General features: G+C 45.4%; 1 protein-coding gene and 1 non-coding gene across 4 annotated transcripts in view; one reads left to right on the top strand and one right to left on the bottom strand.

Annotated features, from left to right (window-relative positions):
* Window positions 1-22,277, top strand: part of ATL2 (atlastin GTPase 2) — an 822,570-nt gene that overhangs the window by 272,729 nt on the left and 527,564 nt on the right. For 2 of the 3 annotated variants that reach the window (XM_069607814.1, XM_069607813.1), the window contains exon 3: window positions 18,338-18,472. The exons of the other annotated variant lie outside the window; for it this stretch is intronic. In XM_069607814.1, the coding sequence (XP_069463915.1) occupies window positions 18,338-18,472 (135 nt within the window). The remainder of the gene's footprint in view (window positions 1-18,337; window positions 18,473-22,277) is intronic. 3 annotated transcript variants of the gene reach the window in all.
* Window positions 4,255-4,416, bottom strand: LOC138468581 (U1 spliceosomal RNA). Its single transcript, XR_011268346.1, has one exon. It is a non-coding gene; the product is annotated as a U1 spliceosomal RNA (small nuclear RNA).

A 22,277-nucleotide genomic window follows, 5' to 3' on the forward strand; every position in this document is an offset into this window, starting at 1 on the left:
GCAGTGAGCGGGCTAGCGGCTGATAGATTTTGGCTAATCTGGCTCTAAGTCCTAGGTTCCTATCGATGGTAGAGCGGGGGAGACTGGTAAGTTGTAGTGGTTGGGGGTCATTTATAGTTGGCGATGAGGGCTTGGTGCAAGGCATGGTTGTGTATCGCATGTTAGGTAGCTGAGGAATCATACTGGGCTGTAATGCAGTATTGATGAGGATCCAGATGCAAGTGAGCAAGTTTGTGGATAAAGTACACATGCTCAGTGGTAATAGCAAAAGTGATGGGTGATCGGGAATTGACTTAGTTGACACCGGTTAGGTCGATGTATGTTAGTGTGACACCTAGTTAGGCTAACACAATTAGGCTGAGTTCCATTAAGGTAACACCTGGGTAGGGCTAAGCGAATTAGCTATGAGGCAATGAGAAGCACTTCAGTTTAGGATGGGACAGTATAGCTAGGGTACGCCAATAGCACCTAGGTTTGAGAGAAAGGCTAGCCGCAATGAGTAGCACCTAGATTTGAAGTACGACAGTATGGCCAAGGGCAGTGGGTGACATCTAGGATTAACATCAGGCAGCAAGGCAAAAATGCACTAGTAACCTCTAAATTTGAAGTACAGCAGTATGACTAAAGGCAATAAGTGACATCTAAATTTAACATCAGACAGAATGACTAGAGTGCATTGGTAGCATCTAGGTTTGAGATGAGACAGTTGTATACAGAGCGTTAAATCTGTGTTCAACCTTAGTGTTCTATGAGGTTGCACATGGGTTGCAGGCTCACCAACAAATCTGGCATGGCGACAACAGGCTAAAATCTGGTATTTGAGTAATGGAAATTCAATGGCAAACTTAGAATGGGAAGGTAGCAATTCAGTCGAAATAGCATGGCATGAGCATATTGAAGTAGAAAGAGGTGCAATATAAACAAACGTTGCTTTATGACCAGTCGGGAAGTTGTCTACCTACATGTAGCGGTAGTGATACCCAGAATGATACTATGACATATTAATCATGCATGGTGAGTGTCATGGCAGCTAATGTCAGGGTTGTAAGGCAAAGACGGCGTGCCTGCGGCTGACTTTGTCGTGATGTGCTTTAATTCGGGTGCCGACAAGATGAGGCAGGAGCACGGTGTGCACTATAGCGGAGGGCTCGCGTGTAGTTAATGGGGCAGAGACAGTTAACTTTGCTGTAGTAATCACCAATGTTAACGAGGATGCTGGCGTCTAAATGTGAATGGTGGCAGAGATGGATATAGAATAAGCATGGAATACCTTGCATAAAAGAAGGTAGTGTTACCTTGAATGGGCTATACAGGAGCCAGGGGGGCTGGCAGACGGCAGCCACGGCAAAACAGGCTCAAAACGGGCACTAGCCTTGCATCCGTGGGCCTTCCAGGAAGTGGGCCGGCTCCCGCCTCCGGTGGTCAATTGGTGCAGAAGTCGAGTGCTTCTCCCAATCAGATTCACAGATGGGACGAGGCTATACTGCAGGGACAACATCAGCAAGTTGGATTGGCAATCTTGGACTGGTCGGATCCTCGTGGTGCCCGATGGTGGCAAGATGCACACGGGCCAATTGTGGATTAAAGTTGCACAGGGATGGAAATAAAAGCCTACTGGCTTGAGGTGCACTAAGAAGCTGTGATTACTGCGCGGATCGCGCTATGAATAATCTTTCACTGCAGCTTCCTACTGAAATGCGGTACAGCCCACTAGCTTACCGCTATATGCTGGGGGGAAAACTGCTGGCTATAGGGTGCTGCTCCAGCAGCGAAGGGGGCTCCTGCTCCTCCGATGGCCCCACGAACAAGATGCAGGCTCAAAACAGGCACTAGCATTGCATCAGTTTCTTTAAAGCCTTGCATTAATTGCTGGGCATTAATAGCCAACCAGAATAATACACAAGGTAATTTGAAATCTAATGTCATTACAGAAAATGATTGGGTGCAACACTTTGGTAAAGAATTTCAAGGACGAGACATGCATTTTAGGGTGCTATCTAAGGAGGTTGGTTGGAAACAGGATTTTGACATCCAAACATAGCGAGGTTGATTGTGTTTCGAGGTCCAGATCTGCCGGCCTGAATGGTTTAACTAACAGTCCTCGTGAAAGATACAGAAGTTTGGACAAGAATTCTTTTTGGACTTTCAGAATGTTTTTTAAACGAGCCATAAAGTCGTGGAGTTGGTCAATTATTGCTCCCATCTATAGGGTGCATCCAGCCAACTACTGCCCTTTTAGACGCAGAGAGCAAAATATTTGCTGGCATCATTTTAAAGGAGCTGGATGATTGGGCTGAAAATAAGGGCACCCTATCAAAGCTTCAAATTGGGTTCCGGAAGGGCCTCTAACCCACACTAAATGGATTAGCAATGAGCGTCATAAATTATAAAATTGGCAGGAAAATGTCGTCATTTATGCAGCATGGATTGATTTATCTAGGGCGTTTGACAGTCCACAGGAGCAGACTGGCACAAACTAATTATCAATGGATATAGCCAAAGGGCCTTTTCTTTGGAGATATATATATTTCTTGTGGATGGTATGATCCTGTTTATGCCATACTAATGTTTATTCCTATATCTGCTCATTATTCATAATATCAATGAGTATCGTCAAATTGTGAACCAAAGTGGTCAGTCTACACATTTGTTAATTTTGTAAGTTTGGTTTATTCCGTCAATGGGCTCATCAGGAGAGCGTCTTAAACTACTTTTTTTTAGTTATTCAGAATTATTTTTATTTGGTTAGTTGTGGGTATTTCAGATTTTGTCAAAAGATTTCAAAGTTGGGAGTTCTTGGGTTCGAAGTTATCATTCACGTGAGCTGAGATTTTTCTAGTTGAACCTTAGAGTTAGAGGATACAGTTTTTCTCTGGTAGGTGCAGCCGGTACGATGTCCTTTCATTGCGGGATGTTTTTTTGCTGGATTTTTTACCGTGAATTTTTTTTTGGCCGAAAAATCTCAGTGAATTTTTGGGGGGGTTAAAATAATTATATAAATTGGGTGTAGGTGTACAGGAATATAAAATAAAGGGATGGGTGTTTTGAATTTAAAAAAATTTAATTCGAGTTTTTTTTTCAAAAAAGAAATCATGCTAAAAACATGAAAAAACATTCTGCGATGAAATGACATGGAACTGTGCAGCCGATCTGTTGGAAAAAACTAAGACACGGGATTACCATTTGGATTGTTGGCAATAATTAGACGTGCATGACTGTACCAATATTCAAATTCGGCTTGACCTGCAAGGAAATGTATCTTTGCCGATCCTAACCAATAGAGGGGTTGCATTTTGGTTCCCTGCCTATTTAATCTATACTTGGTGGATTTGACTGCATTCCTGTCCCCTTTTGCTCTTGCCAGCCCGAGAATTGGAAAATCTAAAATCAATTACATGGCTTACGCCAGGCTTGTACAACCTTTTTGAATGTGGGGCCGAAGCATTCTTTGTCACCCAGTGGGCCGGCGAGCCAAAAGTCAACAACCTCACCCAAAGCAGTATATTAAAAAGCGATATTGTGTGACCTTTGACACAATAACATCACAGGCAGTGATAGCCATGCAGTCCCAAATATAGCTTTTGTTGTCATGGGCAGTGATCAAAGGTTAGTTGCTTGTGATTTCTTTCAGTGTCTGTGTTAATATTTTTCTGAAATAGTGGGGGCGACTGAGCGTAGCGAGGGAGCTACAAGGTTCTAGGAAGGGTTTGGGCGGGGTTCCCCCCGCAAGAATTTTTTTCAAATATGGGATTGAAATGGTGCATTTTACAGCAGAAAAGGTGACCAAAAAGCCAGAAGTTTGCAATCAGTTCTAAAGGGGAACATGAAAATTCCATATCACCAACAGCAGAAAAGAACATTTTACAACACATTTTAATGATCAATGTGTCCACAGTGTAAGACAGCACTGTCACTGATGTAACACATTGTCATGCTGGTTGTACCCAAAACATGCCCCTGTAGCAACATATCTATGCTGGCTGTTCCCAATTTAGGCCAGCATTGTCCTGTACAAAGCATGATTGATGCTGCCTGAGCATGTGCAATGTGCCCAATACATATGGCAGCTTATCTCTGTAATACACATTACTTCTGTGGTGATGAAAGAAGCATAATTCAATTCCACAGATAAAATGTGGAAAAGCGATCACCCAAAGGGGAACCTAATTGAAGAAACGCAATGTGAGCACAATCTTAAAGTATGCAACCTAGCAGGCCTAGTGCACACTTTACCTTTTCTTTCACCAATAAATAAGGGGGAGAGCGCGAACGCAGTCCCCCACCACCAGAAATAATGCAGTCGTGTATCCCGCATTTGGGAACATAGCCGGGGTCAGCAAATCCGATGTGCAATCGGTAAGCCTCACCTTGGGACATCTGCCCTTGAGATCAGATTCTCCCCTGCCAGCTAAGTATGAGTTGCATGCAAGAGGGCAGGGGTTGGGTCAGTTCTGGGAAGCCCCGCTAAGCGAGGGTGAGAAGGTAGGCCCTGACCCAGCCCCAACCCTCCAGCCCCCCGGAAGCTCTGAGCATCTGCAGAGCTGCCTGTCCCGCGTGTAGGGGGAAGCTCCAGCAGGCAGAGCCCAGCAGAAGAGCAGATTGTAGCGCAGTTCCTTCCTCCCATCAGGCCCTGCTCGCTCGAGATTTGTATAAATAGCAGGATGGCTCGCAGGCCTGTTGCAGTCTGCCCACTGGCCTGTCGGCCCCACTTGGGCCCATGGCCCTCCTGAGCGGAGCTGCTCAGCGCTGGCCCCATTGACACCATCATAATCATCCTGGACCTCGATGCTCCACCACCCCTGAATCTGAGTTCTGCTCAATGACTATGCTGAAGCTTTGACATCTTTGCCATAACCATATGCCGTGTTGTCAGCCGAGCCTGCACAGTACCAAAGGCAAGTATTCCCTTGTCCGGGCCCAGAGGTCACGGAGTCTTCCAGTGCCATCCACTTGGCACGCCCTAATGTTCCCAGCGTTTTCTACTCGCAAATCAGCACCACTGCCAAACAGAACTGCATCATTGGGGCCCATCGCTGCTTCTCTCCAACTTGAGCCCAGCGCAAAGGCACCCATGCTTCTGGTCTGATGCTGAAAAGCCTGGCTCTGTTATCTGAAAGACAAGAACTAAGGTATTTTGGGAACATAGTACTATTGTTTTTTTGTGTTGCAACTGTATCCGCTCACACCTCTCCTGAAGGGTATAGGCTGCCTTCAGACTGCGCTACCAAGAGTGAAAATAAGTTATACCTGTTGGGCTTTCCTGTTTCACTTTTATGATTGGGATCACTGCTGCATGGGTATTAAGCGCGTTATAAATAACCTATCATATCAGACCATATCATAGATCACAGATCAAGATCATAAGCAACTTCCAGAAACCTTGGCAGGTGGTCCACTGAGGCCCATTTGCAGGTTGCAGTGTGTTATTGGGGCACTACTAGGGTAACATTGTGCTGTACATGTGGTATTCACCATGCTTTGATACCCCACTGGCCACATCTATAATGTCCAATGTACTTGGTATAATGCATGGACATTTTCATCAATCCGCACTGTGCTTAGAGGTAAATGTAACTGAGCTCCCGCTGTTTGTCTCGAGATGAGGAAAAAAAGCACTGCAAAGGTTAAGTTTCTCAGCTGATAAAGGTTCATCTTCGGTGACATTCGCAATTCAAAAGAATGATTTTTGGGGCAGACAGGCTGTATCGCTGCAACTCCTGCTAAACATATGTCCAGAGATGACAAACCTTGAAATTAACTCCGCAGAATGGCCCTCTGAGCAGCGGCCCACGGCTAATCGGGGGTTCAGGAATCCACTGTGCTGCCCACGCCGAGAGGAACTCCTGCACAGCACCTGTCCACATAATCCTTCGCCCGGGCCAGCACTCTTCTCCTCCTCACCACCTCCTCCCTTAATCTCGGCTCACCTTTTGCCCCTCGGAGCACCACGCAAGAGAGGAACGGGCATGTCTGGGCCGGAGCCCATTCCTCTCTTGCATGGTGGGTCCTACTTGCCTGAAATTGGATATTTAAATGCAAAGTAATTGCTACTATATTAATCCCATTGTTCATAGTGTGTGGGAGTACTGGGCAATTGTATGGACCTGCGCTCACTGAAAATGAATGGTATTCCCGAGGTAACCCTCGCTATGCCGTGATACAAATTAGTCTCTCTCCTTCCTCCATCAAGTCCCAAGATCTTCTTGACAAATTTATTTCTGCAATGTTTGTCGGATATTCGACAAACATTGCAGAAATAATTAAATTAACGCTTCGTGACTGAGGACGTAACTGCCTCTGTTGACCCCATGGGGTCACCAGGGGAAGTTAGTTTTGCGCACAGGCACATATAAAAAAACGTATTATTTATTTTTTTTACTCAAGAGTTGTCCAACATACAGCCTCACGGGCCACATAAAATGGTTTGGCAGGCTGCATTGTGGCCCGCGGGCCGTATGTTGGACAACCTTGGCCTACGCGGATGACAAAGTATTACACTATACTCCATAGGCTTCTAGCATATAATCTCATGTCTAGACAAATATGCAGGTCAAAATTACGTAGTGTTAAGCCCCTAAACACAAACATGTTTGTTTGCAATCCATTGAAATAAATCCCTAGATTTACCTGGAAGTTGGGTATACTTCCACTGACAAGTTAAGTATCTGGGTTTTACATTGAGCTTCCCCATAGTTAAAAACTGGAAGTAGAATTGGAGAGAAACTTCTGTTGATATGCCAAATGAAGATCCTAAGCACATACTGTCAATTCTCGCTTTTGCCCCCGATTAGTTTTAAAAAGGTAAGCAGTACCAGTTATTTGATGCGGAATGGAAACTAATCCCTTTGCCTGTAAGGGGAATAGGAGTCAACTAGAAGGCTCTTATGGAGGAAAGTTCTGCGCCTTCTGGTGTGCCTGCCAATTGGTCGACTGCGTTATGAGCTCAGCCTGTAGTCCTTGCATGCTCATTTAAATTGGAAGACATTGGCACTTCATAGATTGGTTATTGTGCCTGTAAGAACTCATTGTAGGAGGGCATAAAAGACGTATTAGATCTTGGAGCTGTGAATACATAACCACTTGCTTGTAAGATCATGTCCATATGAGAAGAGACAGAAAATGAACTGATTAACAATCCATCAAAAGTAAAGTGTTCATTGAGAATGGATTAGATATTGACAAGGGAGACCTTTTTGATATGATGTGGCGTTCATACCGCGCCTGTACAAAAGTGTTTCTGAAATGGAATCTCTTAAAACCTTTCCCATCAGTGGCAAACATAGAGGCTTTGTGTTACCTTATACACAGAGGTTCCCCAACCCCAGATGGAGATCAGAACTCATGAGAATTTGACTAAATATAGTTCTTGCCAATTAAATCCTTAGAATTTGTAATGAAATTAGAACCTCTAGATGGTAACGGTGATCTATGTGGGCCCAGGGTCAACCAAGACTTTAAAACATGTACTAATTGTAAATCTTTTTTCTTAATGAGTAGATATGTTAAGCAATTTGTGTTTGCATCATGAGGATTGGCTCAATACAGAGGAATTCTGGTTCAGGTCGTCAGCGGGGACAAAAATCTTCCTATTGAAATTAATTGCACTTTATCAAACCCAATTAGGAATATAGTTTTATAATGTGATTAGTACTCCTGGTTGTATCGTCAATGTGTAATTTGGCTGATTTTTCGTTTTCTTTTCTTGCTCTTACATATTTTCTGCTTTGTTTTATTCTGCATATGCTGTGATTGTTTCTTCATTAATTTAATTGTGGACAGTCGGGTTTTTTGACTAATGCACATTAAAGATAATACCTGGTGCTCGTCTCAGTTTAACATGTCCATTCCCCAAAAGGCAAATTTCCTTTTTTCATTTTTTAAACCATTTTTGCACACCTTAATCCATTCTCATGTCAGAATGTTTCCCTTTCCCACTTTGTTTTAAACACTTTACACATCCACTCACCCCAACCCCCCCCCCCCCCCCCAAGCAGCATGCTACATAGTTTTCCCTTTGAACCCAAACATGCCCAATTAGATATATTGGACAGGTGCAATAGCCACTACTCTCCTTATTTCCTTATCCAGACTTTAACTTGCCCTGGCAGATACGTTTGTGAGTTTTCTAGCACATACTTGACCTTGCTGCTGTAATTATGTAACTATTAAAGGGGCACAGAAGTAATGCATCAACATTTCAGAAGGGACAATAGCAATCTAGCTTGCAAATCATATAAATCATTACAAGTGCATTGTCTTAAAATTATCCAATTTTTCAGAACCAGGCATGGTCCAGGAAAAAAGTCAGTTGAAACCCAGTTCTAATGTATACCTTATCAGGAGTAGTCAATTACAAACTACACAATCATCATGAATGACACAAGGATAATGCGACTCATAAGGGCCAAAAATTTAAATCTCACAGGTTACCCACAAATATCCATGTGAAATGAAAACGCAAATCTTGATGGACAATTGATCCGACCATTAACGGATCTGAAATGCTTAAAGTTTCAATGAAAATAATTTGTGATTGTTCTAAATGTATTACTTTCTTGGGGGCTGGGAAGGCGTGGTTCTTTTGTATATAGAAATTGGGATTTCTTACATTTGATTTGGTTGGACAGGGACATGCATGACAAAATGACTATACAGAAGCCCCAAAAATGGGATGTTTGCATTTAAATACCCTTACGTGAGTAATCTAATTTTAGTCTTACTTTATATCTACTAAGGTTTTATAATGGACTAGCAGCAGGCATATTCTAAGTGCAATATCAAGGATACCTGCATATATCTTTGTTTCTGTGGCTAATGGATAGCTCTTCGAAGTGCAATATAGTCCCATTCCTACTGAGTAGGAAAGGGACTGACTTGTTTTATTTAGTCCCTGAAAAATCATTTTACTCAGTTTAAAACTTGGTGAGAAGATTCTCAAGTGGAGGGATTTACCTGGAGCACCAACTACAACCAGAAAGGAGTTTTGGTTGCTTTTCCTTAATTTGTGTATTTGTGCTAATCTTCAGGTGACTTGACAGGAGACCATGTATCGGACGCAGATGTTGAAATACAGGAACCAGACCACAGCCATGAGTCGATCAGCAGAAAATGTTTTTCCCCCAAAAAGTAAATTGCAAATCAGCCTTGCATAGCTCCATGGGAAGCTTGTTCCACAGTATGGGGCCTGTTGCTGCAAAGTGTCTATTGCCCCTGGAACAGCAGCGGATCCAAGGGATTACTACAAGATTACTATTCTTTTATAACTTGCTTAATAGCAGAGATTAGTTTCTAAACTCGGGATTCAAACCTGTTTTGCACTGCGTTGTCTTGCTTCCAAAACTTGTTGCCCCTGAGCAACATCCCCCTGAGCTGTTGACCTCAGACATCTTACTGGTTGATACCATTAGCAGCACGCTCGGGTAAAACCGAGCCTGTCCTAGGTTAAAGGCCCATTAGAGAATTATTATTTTTATTTATGGAACTGTTTATTGTGCTTGGTGGAACAGTTTGTCGTACATTCACTAAATTAAAGTGTAGCAATAGAGGGTGGGGAACCATCAGCGGCAAAACATCTGAATACAAGGTACAAGGTACAGGGTAGGGGCATAAAATAGTACTGACATGTCTCATTTCTCCCCTTCCCACCATCCCCATACCTTCCAAAATGCTTGGGGGCACGCCCTAGTATCTCAGGCCATGCATCTGTCAATTTGCAGTCCACTGACTAAGCCTTGAGTGGTCCGCTGTGCCCCATGTTATAGTGAATAGTCCTTTGCTTTCCCAATTCGATGGACAAGAACACCCTTTGTGCTTGGTGAACCTGCTTCCCCCACCAAATTCAAAGTATTGCCAGCTTCAGATCACAGGGGACCCGAGACACCAGTAATGCGGTTAACCTACGAAAACACTGACACCCCCCCCCCCCCAATAACCCCAGAATATTTGGATTTGCAAGCACTCCCATAATTTATGGAAACATGCTCCCAGCTAGTCCACATTGCAGACAGGTGCCCAGGTCAGTTGCGCCCCCCCCCCCGAGGCCAAGTGCTGTTTGTGAATAGTATACACAATGTAGTATTTTGGATTGAATTAGGCAGAGACTGGTGGCAATTCAGACCTCCCGTGGGAACACCAACTTCTCTCTCCCACCTAACCTTTTGTCTGGACTGTTAACACCGGATAGTGTTGAGGTGACAAAACAATTGGGGGGGGGGGGGATGTTGGCATCTCTGGGTGAGCACTTGGCGACTTCCCCCAAGGCGGATAATTGGGATCTAATGGCTTGCATGTGTCTGTAGTGTTCACTGCCAATCAACCCAAATAGGATGAGCTGTCCCTCTTGGACCACATTGGCCATAACCTTCACTCCCCTGTCCCCCCCATGCCCCATCTTCCTCCCAGTTCCTGAAATGGCCAATTTTGCATAGTTCAGGGAGATGCCGATTAGTCCAGATGGGTTGGTCCTGTGTTGGTTTCCTTGCCCACCCTATGTCCTGTTGTGAATCAGCCCATAACTGCTGAGTGTTGTGCATCATCGGGCAAGGACCATTTCCCTGGTTTTGCCCCATAAAGCACTTTTTTGGGTGACCTCTCTCCCATCCATCCCCTTTGAATCGCCATGTGTACAAGTCGTTAACTACTCCAAGCAGCCCAGTAATCTTTGAATACAGGGCAGCCCAACACCCCTTCCCATTTGGAGCGTTGCAGCATTCTGAGAGCAATGTGTGGTTGCCCCCCCAACCCCTTAACAAATCCCTAAGGATGGTATGTCCCGTCATGCTGCCTTGGGAGCCAGAAGTGGAGCACTCTGAAGCACACATCTAGGGAGTGACAGAATTTTAAAAAGCACTGCTTTGCCCAGCGGAGTTAGCGGGAGAGCTTGCCAATGAGCAGTATCTGAGGAGAATCGTTCCACTACCGGATTAAGCCGAAGGAACTCTGTGCTGGGGCTCACGTGAATGCCCAGATACTTGAATCCTGAGACTGCATAAGGACAAGATCACGGAGGGGGGGGCGGGGGTGATTGCCCCTTCTACCCCCACCACCGTACAGCGGGGAATAGTACTGACTTCAGCCGGTTTACTTTAAGCCCACTAAACTCCTGGTATTTGGACAGAATTGTAGTTGCGACTTGACAGGAGACTTCACGCTTGCTCATGTAGACTAGATAATTTGTCCGCATAAAGCAAGACCTAGTCCTCTCCCCTCGTGCCCCCCACCCCAAGCAGCTCTATGGCCAGAGAACAGCAGGGGGAGAGGGCAGTCTTGCCTCCCACGCCCCACCCTGTTGACCCAGACCACTGCTTCAGGGGAGGTTTAGAGCAACAAATTCTCCCCGTACACCCCATAATCTCCCAGAGACTGCCAACAAAATCTACAGCTGGGAATACCACTGGTTCTGGTATTGCCAAGGCCTGGCTGACTCTGCGGAGGTTCATTTGAACTGAATACCCTTAGCCTTTTAAGATGAGTATCAATTACCCTGGAGATGGATGGGGATGCAAAAGTTACTCAACATCAATAATCAATGACTCCGTCGGTAAAAAGGATAACCGTTTTTTATTTTCAATTGTCTAAAACGGGGAGCATAACGAACATCAACTAATTTGCTCGATCCTCTCACTCAACAAAATTCATAAACTGTACTTTTAAATTCAAAACTTGTCTTCATTGACATTAACCACTACCAACATCAGCCTACGTGGCAAACTACAGAACCTATTACTATGATGGGCTCCAAGTGAACAACTACATCTATACTAGTATGGGATGGAAAGTGAGGTTTCTTAACATCAGGTGGGACAACTAAGCCCGTCCCTCAAAATGGCCACTATGAACGTCACTAAATACACAACGTCCCATTGGCTACACAAACTATAGGACCCATAATTATGCTGTCCTCTACAATTGGTTGGGACTCTAACCTTTTTCAGTACTTTTCCACCTACGTCTAGTAGGACGCAGATTGGATTTCCATGTGCTGGGTAGCTCCGCTTCCCACCAATTAGCAAGCTCATCACCTCAGTGGTCGGCGTAGTCAATTAGGCTTTGAAGCTCAGCCTTGAGTCTGTTCTGTACTGTGGAGAATCAGGCGAGTGAAGGCACGGTCTGCCCTCATGCGTAGGTGTGAACATCTTGCTCGTCCAACTTCATCCTTCCATGTGATTGTAAACCATGATTCTGAGCTCTTACTGTCTTTTTAAAATACTATATATATATATTTTCTTTTAAAACATTTTTTTAAAACCTGTCTTTCGTTTTGTGTTCATGCCTTCTGAACAGGAGCTGATCGTTGACACGATTTTGGTATCCACTGCTAGTTAACTTCATCCTGATAAGACCTTGGCTTGACTTCATGGTTCATTCAGCCTAGTCTTTCCGAGATTCACTATGAATTTGTTTTCTTACTGCGCCACACTGAGATATAAGGCCTTTCTTTTTTTAGTCCAATTCTGCTATAACACGTAGTGGAAACATCCATCGTTTATCCTTAATGCATATATGTATTTAATGGCGCATGCCGCAATCTATTCACTATAAATCTAGCCTCACAAATACTTTGTCTGCTTGCGTTTCTTTTGCATCTGTACACGTTTAAACTGGATTTCTTCATCTGTTTTATGGCATAAGCTTCTTCACCTTGATACCAAGATGTCACTTATCCTTAATGCCTTATAGAATATCTGCATTCTCTAGTCTCTACATCTGTTCTAGTTTCGTCAACTCTGCTTGTGTGACGTTACCATTCGTCTTGACCATTCATTTGCTTTGCTCCTTCCGGGATTACATTCAGACGGCCATCATATTTTCTTGGATGGAGGTACGGTTTTCTCAATGGGAAACTTGCTTCCAGGATTCTTGGGTATCTGAATTTTCACTGGTATCGCACGTGTCTCACATCCTGCTCCCAACATATAGGCAATACAGGTGAGGTGGTTGGGGTACTTGGCGGCTCCTCTACACATGCGTGTGTATCTGGAGGGCATAAAACTGCATTGGTCCGGGTGCATTAACAAGTCTATTACCCAGAGTAGATTGTTATTGAGGACCTGCGCTAGGACCTTAGTCTCCCCATTAATGATATTTGCCTTTTCCTCATCCAATTTCACCTGGCAGGCAGCAAGAACCCGATTTCAGACTCTCAGCCCCCAGCTGCGGTCCTGCCATGAGTGGGAGTTTTCTCGGGATCGGGTATCCCTTTTCCGTAAGTGGGGTCAATCCCGGATCAACCTTTGTGCTGGCGGCCAACTAGTGCCAGAGGTTCCCCAGCAGGTTTCCTCAGCCAAGGTGACTTGGGGGATGCCTTCTCGTTCCTGTGGGATGGGCTCTCCCTGTAAGCCTTCCCTCAGATTTCACTCCTGCTACATATGATCAACTCAGACTGTCATTGCAGGGTGATGCTCATTGCTCGACGCGCCCACAACCTGCTCAGTCTGTCAGTGGCTACGTCCATCCGGCTGCTTCCACTTTCTGATCTTCTCTCAGAGAAAACGGAAAAATACTGCACTATGACCCACTGCCACTGAGCCCAAAAGCTTGGCTCCTGCAGTCCTACAGTTTGGGCATTATTCTCTGCTGCTGGAAGGCAAGTAGATCCTGGCTAAGGCCAGACCCTCCATGTTTTCGTGCTATGGCCATAAATGGAAAGGCTTCAGTGTGCTGCAGGACTCGGATTAAGCTGCTGTGAATCACAGCTCCTTCCGTATCTACTTTCCTTGTCCAAGGCTGGCCAGGCGCATGCCTCTATGAAGGTGCCACTGGCTGCCATTTCAGCATCTGGAAAGCCCCTCTGGTCGCTCAGGCTCGTCAAGGACTTCCTCAAGGGCTTCTTCACGACTTCCACCAATAAAGGCCCCTGCTTGGGAGCTCAACGTGGTGTTGACTAAGCTCATGAGGGGGTGGGGGGTGGGTTTGAATCAATGCATCAGGCCCCTTTGAAGGTTGCTTTACTAGTGGCCATCTCTTTGGCCAGGCGGGTCGCGGAGATCAGGCACTCTACTGCAAACAGCCGTACTTGTCCTTCCACGCTACGAGGGTGGTGCTGCGGGCCCACCCCACCTTTATGCCTAAGGTGCCTTCAGAATTCCACCTGAATGAGCCTTTGGTTCTGCCTGTCTTCTACCTGTGTCATCTATGCCGGCGGAAAGGATGTTGAATTCGCTGGACGTTGAGAGTGTGAAGTTTTATGTGGCACGCACTAAGGACATCTCAACTGAATTTTGGACCTGTGAATCATCGGAAGGCCCAGTTCTAAGGCTTCAATATCCAGGTGGCTCTCTGGCTGCATCATGCACTGTCAGTCTGGCCAACTACCTCTTCCAGGCCTGAGCCCATTCCACCATAGCATCGCAGTGATGACGGAGTTTCTCTCTGGTGTTCCCCTGCTAGACATCTACAGGGCTGCTACGCAGAGGTCCACCCACACCTGCATGAGATTCTACTGTGTCGACAGGGATTCCAGGGCGGAGTTCCGATTTGCCCAAGCGTTGCTACGCAGCCTGTTTGTTTGAGGTGGGTCTGTTCATGGGTAAATGTATTGCTGCTTTTGAGCCTAGCCACCGCCTGTGGTTGTGTATATGTACGGCAAATACTATTGTATTCATGAGCATGTAAATCATTGCCAAACGCCATGCTAGAGAAGGAACATGTTTACTAGTAACTGTTCTCCAGCATGGGTCTGGCATGGATTTGCATGCAAACCCTCCCTCCTTCCCATCTCTGGCTCTTCCTGATGCATACTGCTGCGTTAGATGCTCTACAAAATCTGAAGATGGCCATCAGCGGTGGAGCTTGGGGAGACAGCTGTCATTGGTTGGGGGCAGAGTGACCCAAAGGACAGTGATTGGTTATAGAGGAGACGAGCAGTTGTCAGGCTAAAGCGAAACTGCTTTTTTAAAGTTATGAATATTCCCAGTGAAGCTGGGAATCCATGGGGAGCCAGCGAATTCATGACCGGAGTTGCCGGTAACGTGTGCCTTATGAGGATTCCCAACTCTACTAACTCCTGAATGCACTTCACCTCCTATAGAGATTTCTACTGCCAAAGCTAAATTTCACTTTTTCCCTGTGGTGACTACCCACAGTGCCAACAGTTTCCTCACCACCGCTTGTAGTTACTAGTCAACCGAAGGACCGCACTGTATAGACCACACTGCACCCCTATTGTTGGCTAAGGCTTCTTTTAATATCTATTCCTAGCCAGTCTCCCTTTTATCTTGTTTGTTGGCACCATTATCTGATCTCTGGTGTATTACCCCCTCATTCCCTGTACAGCTGCACTTGGCCGTAGGGACTGAAGTGTTCCACAAAATCTATAGATTCTCTGCTACCTTGGATCCTGTAAAAAAAGGTTCAATTCCAGGACCATGTTCATCTTCTGACAAAAATGTTCTTCCAGCTCACCAAGGCCACAATAAATGTATTGTTCACCACAGCACACATATTCAACGTTCCTGCTTACACAACCACAGACACCGGATCGGCCAGGTACTTGTAGATGCATAGTCCTTCAGCACCCAAACGTGTCACAAGCATAACCTTTTTTGGATCTTCTGCTAGCTGTGCCCCACAACTCGCTCTCAGGTAGAAATGGAAATATATCTTCAATGTCCTCCCATGCCTCCATGGGGCTGGTGCTTTCTCCAGAGAAAGATTGGGAAGGGTGGGGGTGGATGCATTGATGGTACCAGTTTATTTTTATGCATCCCCCCCCAACCTTTGAAAAAAGACTAATTTTCTACCCAGAACCATTGTCCTAGTCTGCTTTCCAGGAGTTTTTTCATTGTGGCACCAGTTTTCCAAGGGGTCCGCTATTTGTATTGTACCCTGGTTTGTATTGTACCTTGCTTTCAGTCATATAACTGATTAGCCTGCCTGTTCACGAGGGAGTGCAGACCTGAATTTTAACTTTTACTGCCCTAAACTGTTACTTTGCAGTAGGCCAATGGTGCAGTTTATCACTCTTGAGAACCACTTTGGTTGTGCTCATTATCACACAGGACCCCCTACACCCCCACTTTCTTACTCTTAGCCCTAGTTTGCAGTCTGTCACTTTCACCAGGAAAGTGGTGAACTGTTGCTCCTGTCTGCAGCCCTCGATATGCCAACCACCCATGGCTCACTGCCAGCCTGCATTGCTCTCCAATGCCAGGCATGTGGCTGTCTGCAATCACTTTCTTGCCTGTCATGCTGGTACTGCACATTTCTCAATGGGATCCCGGTGGGTTGCTTTGCAACTATAGAACGCCACCACTTGCCTCATTGAAGCTGATGCCTCCGAGGTACATGGGGTAAGTGCATTCATAAAAGCAGCCCATCGTGATGTACATCAGTGACTGGTCTCAACAGTGGCCAGCAACTGTTAATGCAAAAGTCCCTAACCTACGAGTCAGCAATATTGGTCTTCGCAGTGGACTGCCGCTCCCAATCAGCTTTAGTACATATAGTCAGTGGTAATTAGTCCAAAACATCTGGAGACCCACAGGTTGTAGAACCATGCCCAAATCCCAACTTTACATCTAGAAGTGCCTGATCTCAATGGGTAACTGCTCCACATCCAAGCAGTAGACTCAATTATTCCCTCCAGTACGGCCCCAAGCTCTTGCCTAGCAATTGAGCAAGGTCTTCAGGCTTGGGCTTTCTCCTTGTGAGCCCATGCATTCTTCAGACCTGAATCTTATAATAAAGGCCTTTTTAGTTGGCATAACTTTAGCTTGCAGGGTGAGTGAAATCGAAGTGTTTTCTGTCTCCCTTATGAGAGATTCCAAGTGCTGTTTAGACCACCACTCGGACCAAGATTTTGGGGTCCTTTAAAAAAAAAAAAATATTGGTAAACTTTCAGCAGGTCTAAGAATTCACATACTATCCATTGGTTAGTAATAAACTCTTGGCGAGTAAGATATGGTGTGCTGTGCACATGTGGAAAACTGAGGCAAAGTAATGTTTTATGCCTGGCTATTTTTACCTCCATCAGCAACAGAAATCTCCTTGCATATACTCGTTGGTAAAGGACATTTGTTATGAAATTGACCTGGACAAAAGATCCTGACTGTTGCTGGCTTATGGGTTAAGCGGTCTAGAAGTCCACCATTATGAAACAGTTGACGGAACGAAGTACTGCTAGAAGCTTGCAAAGTAATAGTTGCCAGGCAGGGTGACTGGACATTCAACCAGTGGGAAAGCTGCAACTTCTGGCAAAAACCTAGACTGGAGAAGGGTATAATGCAGAGACCTAGAAGTTGATGCATGGATTTCTGCAAGCTTTACTGCCTAGAAAACTGACTTTCCACGATGGGCCAAAATGTGCTAAAGAACATTTCGTCCACCTGCCAGATATCTACTGGTTGGTACTGTTTTAATAAGCATGTGAAATTATAAAGCATATGTGCTGGAGAAATCACTCACTTAAGGAATAGTTGTAATCATTGGTGTCATTTATAAATGTACATTGGATCCTTCCAACCACGCCAGAATGTGCTTTACTGGTTTAAGAAAAGCTTCATTTAGGGATTATATATAATGGGATGTGTATTTTGATGATGGGTTGGGTGGTTCGCACCGGGAGTGTTTCTTAAATTCAATAAGCATGTGAGATTCTAGCTATGGTTTACTTTCTGTTGGAATCTGTACTTCTACACCATAGTCTCACACTACCAGTTTGAATAGAGAAGTGCAATATGGCCTGGTGGATGGGAAAGGTCTGGCTGAGGGCAGCGCCTGGAGGGACATGGCTGTGAATGCACCTGCATACTCCTACGTGTTCATGGGAGCAGTTTCTTGCTTGGAAAAAGTTCTCGTCTCCATGGAAAGTTCTTTCCAATAGAATGGAAGCAATGACTATGGACGAGGTGTACAAATCATGGTCACTACAGCATCTGATGCAACTACACCCTTTCTTTCCCTGCACACACCAGGGTTTTGCTGTTGAGTTTGCTTTAGATTCAGAAAGCCCCACCTTATTACTAGGGTGGAGCACTCTGCTTCGGATATAAATACCTAGGTGGCCATTGTAATTTTCTTCACTGTTTCATCATCCCAGTGATACAATCGCACTGTCTTTAGCCTAGGTACCTACTTTAACAAGAGTTTGTAATTTACCGGTCCTAATTTACACATCCTTTTAGCCTTGCTTTTCATTCAGCTGTTTGTATCCTCTCTTGTTTTGGAGCTACATTTTTGGGCTCTGCTCAATTAATTTTGTTTTTAAAATAGTTTTGAACAGAACCATGACCACTACACAACTGGAAATGAAAACTAAATGAAACCTTGTCTTGATCTATAAACACATATTTAACATTAATTTTAAGAACTATTTTTTTTTTTTGTATTTCTGTTGTAGGATGACTCAAGTTGGATGGGTGGATTGACTGAACCCTTGACTGGATTTACGTGGCGAGGTGGATGTGAGCGAGAAACAACTGGCATACAAGTATGGAGTGAAGTGTTCCTAATTACAAAGCCTGATGGAACGCAGGTAAAGAGATATACAGCTAGTAGTGTATTTTAAAGGTGTAATTGATAGTCTACAGTGCGTTTTTTTTAAATATTTTTTTTTATAAAAGAGTTCAGGTAGTTGAAACACTTGTACTGTGGACTAAATCTGGGCGGCATCTAAACTCTTGGTACACGTCTGGAGAGGACAATCTTTGCAGCTAGAACTTATGGCTAACTTCAGAGTGTGTATATTTATTTTGCTAGAACAATATGTGCCCACTTGAGGCTAGGTATAATATTGTCTTGATTAATGGTAATTGACTGAAGTAGGAAGAGCTGCACTCATTTTGGCTGAGGTGCAAGAATCTTAACCAGCTTAAGGGAGGGGGGGGTACTGAGACGTGTTCACTACTTATCCAATGACAGTGAAAATACAAAACTGTTCATTATTTTCATGGATTGCTGGTTTGTCCTAGTTTAAATATTTCAATGTACATTCAGACTTTTGACATGAAATCAATGATATGCAGTGGTGCCATTTCTGATCTTCGTGGGATCCATGGCATTGTGTCACTGCACACAGCATACTGCAATTGTTTCCCAGTATAGCATTGAGTAGCTTTGTTATTGGAGGGTCTGATGTGGGCATGTTCTGTTTTACCTTTTTATGGTCGGACATAGCTTTCCTCCTTTTAGGCTATCTTCCTTCCTCCAGAACCAACTGGTATTTGCTTTCCAAGCTCTACTTGCACTTTTCTATAAGTGCTCTGAGTCTGTTATTTGGATCTGTTTCTAAAGAGCACCACACTTCCTTTGCTGCTACTGTCAAACTTGTGTTTTTAAGGAGTTACATTTTCTCTAATGCAGGTACTGCTTTCATCTAGTAGGTTGCCTCAAGAGCTGCTGCACTGTCCGCCTAGGAGGATGTGCAGAGTAGGTGCTTGATATTTGTGTATTATAATGGTGTCAAAGAAGGAAGCTGACACACAGGTGCCACGGTGGTAGTTATAGATTTTTATTTGTGATTATAAATGCCCTCACTATCCCAATTTTTTACGGGGGTTTCCCTGCCTCATAACTAAAACTAAAGGGTCCGGTAAATCGTACTCCCACGTCTTCTCCCCATTACTCCATACTTGTGACATTCCGTCCATCGTGATGGGACTGGAGCACTTTTTAAAGCATCAAACAAACTTTTGTCCTTTAAATTTTTATGCAGGGCCACCATACGTGTCTGTAGCCCCGCCTTCCGGAGCTCTGCCTTGCGCATCACCCTTCAGTCCTTTTCTCTGCATGGTCAGGGGCAGAGGCAAGCACTTGCGTCTTAGAATATTTCTTTTTGTTCCCTTGTCCTTTATTTTCCTGCTCCAGTTCCTCTGCTTTCTGTCCTCTGTCTATGCCGGAGCGCCTGGGATTCATGTTCTGTTCATCGTGCGCACATAGTTTTGCGAGGGCAGATGCCCACTCTTCGCCTGTTGTGCTTAGGCCCGGAACACCATTGGGACTCGTGCTTCTACTGCGAATCCCTCTCGGTCTGGGCACTCCAGTGTCCGCTTGTCAGGTGGGAGGAGGTGTTTCAGTGAATTCCTCCCACATTTACAGCAGTTCATTGAAGAAAAAGAAGCGACTGGTAAGTTTTTGTTCCTTTTTTAGAGCACCCTGGCCAAGGTACTCCTATTCGAGGGGGTGGGGGGCACCCACAAGTGGCTGTTGCCAGGGATCTCCGAGGTGTCCCGAAAGGGATCTAAGCGGCACTCCAGAGTTTCCTCCGAGCTCCTCTGCAAAGGTGCTGCCAGGACCAGATCTTCATCCGAGGTTCCCCTTTTGGGGGCTAAAGTTAGCCCCAGTACTTCTGGGGATGTTGTCACCAGGGTTCATCCCAAAGTTTCCACATCTGGAACTGTGTACCGAGTATCAACTCGGGGTTCCTGTTAAGTGACTAAAGGTACCAGGGTTATCCCCAGTGTTCCCCATCTTGGGGCTATATCGAAGACGAGCAAGATTGAGGAGCTCACTTCGAGGGCTCTGGCTTCAGGGGGTGACTCCAAGTCTTCCCACACTCTGGTCTCTGATCGAACCGATCCTGCTGAGGGGGGCAATGAAGCCGGTCTTCGAGTACCGGGTCAGCGAAGGTTCCCTCACTGGGGGCTAAATTAACAGCAGACTCTAAGAGGTCACAGAAACAATGTAGGTCTGCTAGCACCGGCTCTGCTGAGGTGCCTTGTCATGGAACAAAAGTCAGCTGATTCCATTGTGGTGACCACGGTCTCACTGGCACCTGTGACGCAGTTCACCTCCGGTGTTAACAAAATGGCGGTCCAACCCCGTGATCCACGGCTGCCATTTTGTCTACCTCTCACCAAAGTTTATAGCGACTGGTACTGAGGGGCCTGTCGTAGGGGCTGAGCAGCCTTTTCCATGTTTTGTGCATAACATGAACCCGGTCCGCCCTCCAATGGATTGGCATGCAAGGACTCCGCTGCTGCAGTCTCTCGCTCCCTCCTGCATCCGCTCCTTTGGTTTATGTGGTGCCAGTTGGTGGGCCTTCCGGCAACATCCTCTTTATGATCCTGGGGGTATGCCCCTTCTGAGCAGCCTCTACCCACTCAGTGCGTCGACCTTCTGAGGATGTGTTTTTTGGCAACTTTCAGGCGCTTGTGCATTTTGATTCCCATGAAGGCCTATTTTAAGGATTTAAGGAAATGTATCCTAAGCCGCCTGAACGGCCCCTGCTCTGGCAATCCCTATGCAGGGCCCGGTAGTGCCACCACTTCCACCACTTCTGCGGTATCACTACATAATATCCCCAACAAAAATATCGCCTTAGATATGGCTGTTTGGTGGCCATAGGCAATATTTTTGGGGTGGATATTATGCGTGGGGTGTCCCCTGCAGGCTCCATGTGTGAATTTCACTGCAAAAATATGGTGATATTTTTGCATCGCAATATTTTTGCAGCAGAATTAACACATGGAACCCTTCCTGCGGGGCTTCCTCCACTGGCGCCTCTGCCTCCATAGACTCCCATTGCACAGTCAACCCTGCTATCGGGGCATGAAGCGCCATGTGCGGCGGACCGAGTTTCTGCACCCACCGAACTGGATGAGGATCAAGTGGACCAGGATAGCGACGAACCGCCTCGCTCCATTAGAGCCTTTCACGACCGGGTTGGGGATATGATGGCGTTGCTAGACTTCCCAATACCTGAGCCTCCGGCACCAAAAGGGGTACTTTCTGGAGCCTCTGTCGACACAGGAGTGCACTGGCCTGTTCCTTCAAAAGGATGTCCTGGCCGAAGCCTGCAAGGGCTGGGGAAAACCTAATTCCGGCAACACCTAAACAAGAGAATTGACACTCGCTACACGCGGATGAAGCCCTATCCTTGTCTGCATATCCACTCCCCCCCCCCCCCCCTCCTTGATGGTGGTGGCAGCAGCTACACTCCAGTCAAAGCCAGCTTCTACATCCTCCACTGCAGCATCTCAGATCCTTTCCAAGGAGGATGAGCTTCTTGATGCCATTGGGGGGGGAAAAGGTCTATTCCGGTTCTTCGGCTGCGTCAGGCTAATAACGAGCTTGCGTATTAATGTGAGCAATGTTTTTTCCTTTTTTTTCCTGAGGCTGCGGTGATTGAGGAAGTAAATACGTAAAGAACAAATTCAACACTAACTTCCCTCCTTTCCCACATAAAGGCTGTGGGATGAGTATTCCCTGAATGATTTTGACTTTAACTCAGGTATGACTTTCACCATCAGTTCAGGTATCAGAAAGGCATATTTTAATATGTATACACAATCATATAAAATACCACATGTAACAAATATGTGGAGAATCAACTAAAACAG

Source organism: Ambystoma mexicanum, chromosome 4q (assembly GCF_040938575.1).
Source record: "Ambystoma mexicanum isolate Mex_15411 chromosome 4q, UKY_AmexF1_1, whole genome shotgun sequence".
Taxonomy (NCBI): domain Eukaryota; kingdom Metazoa; phylum Chordata; class Amphibia; order Caudata; family Ambystomatidae; genus Ambystoma; species Ambystoma mexicanum.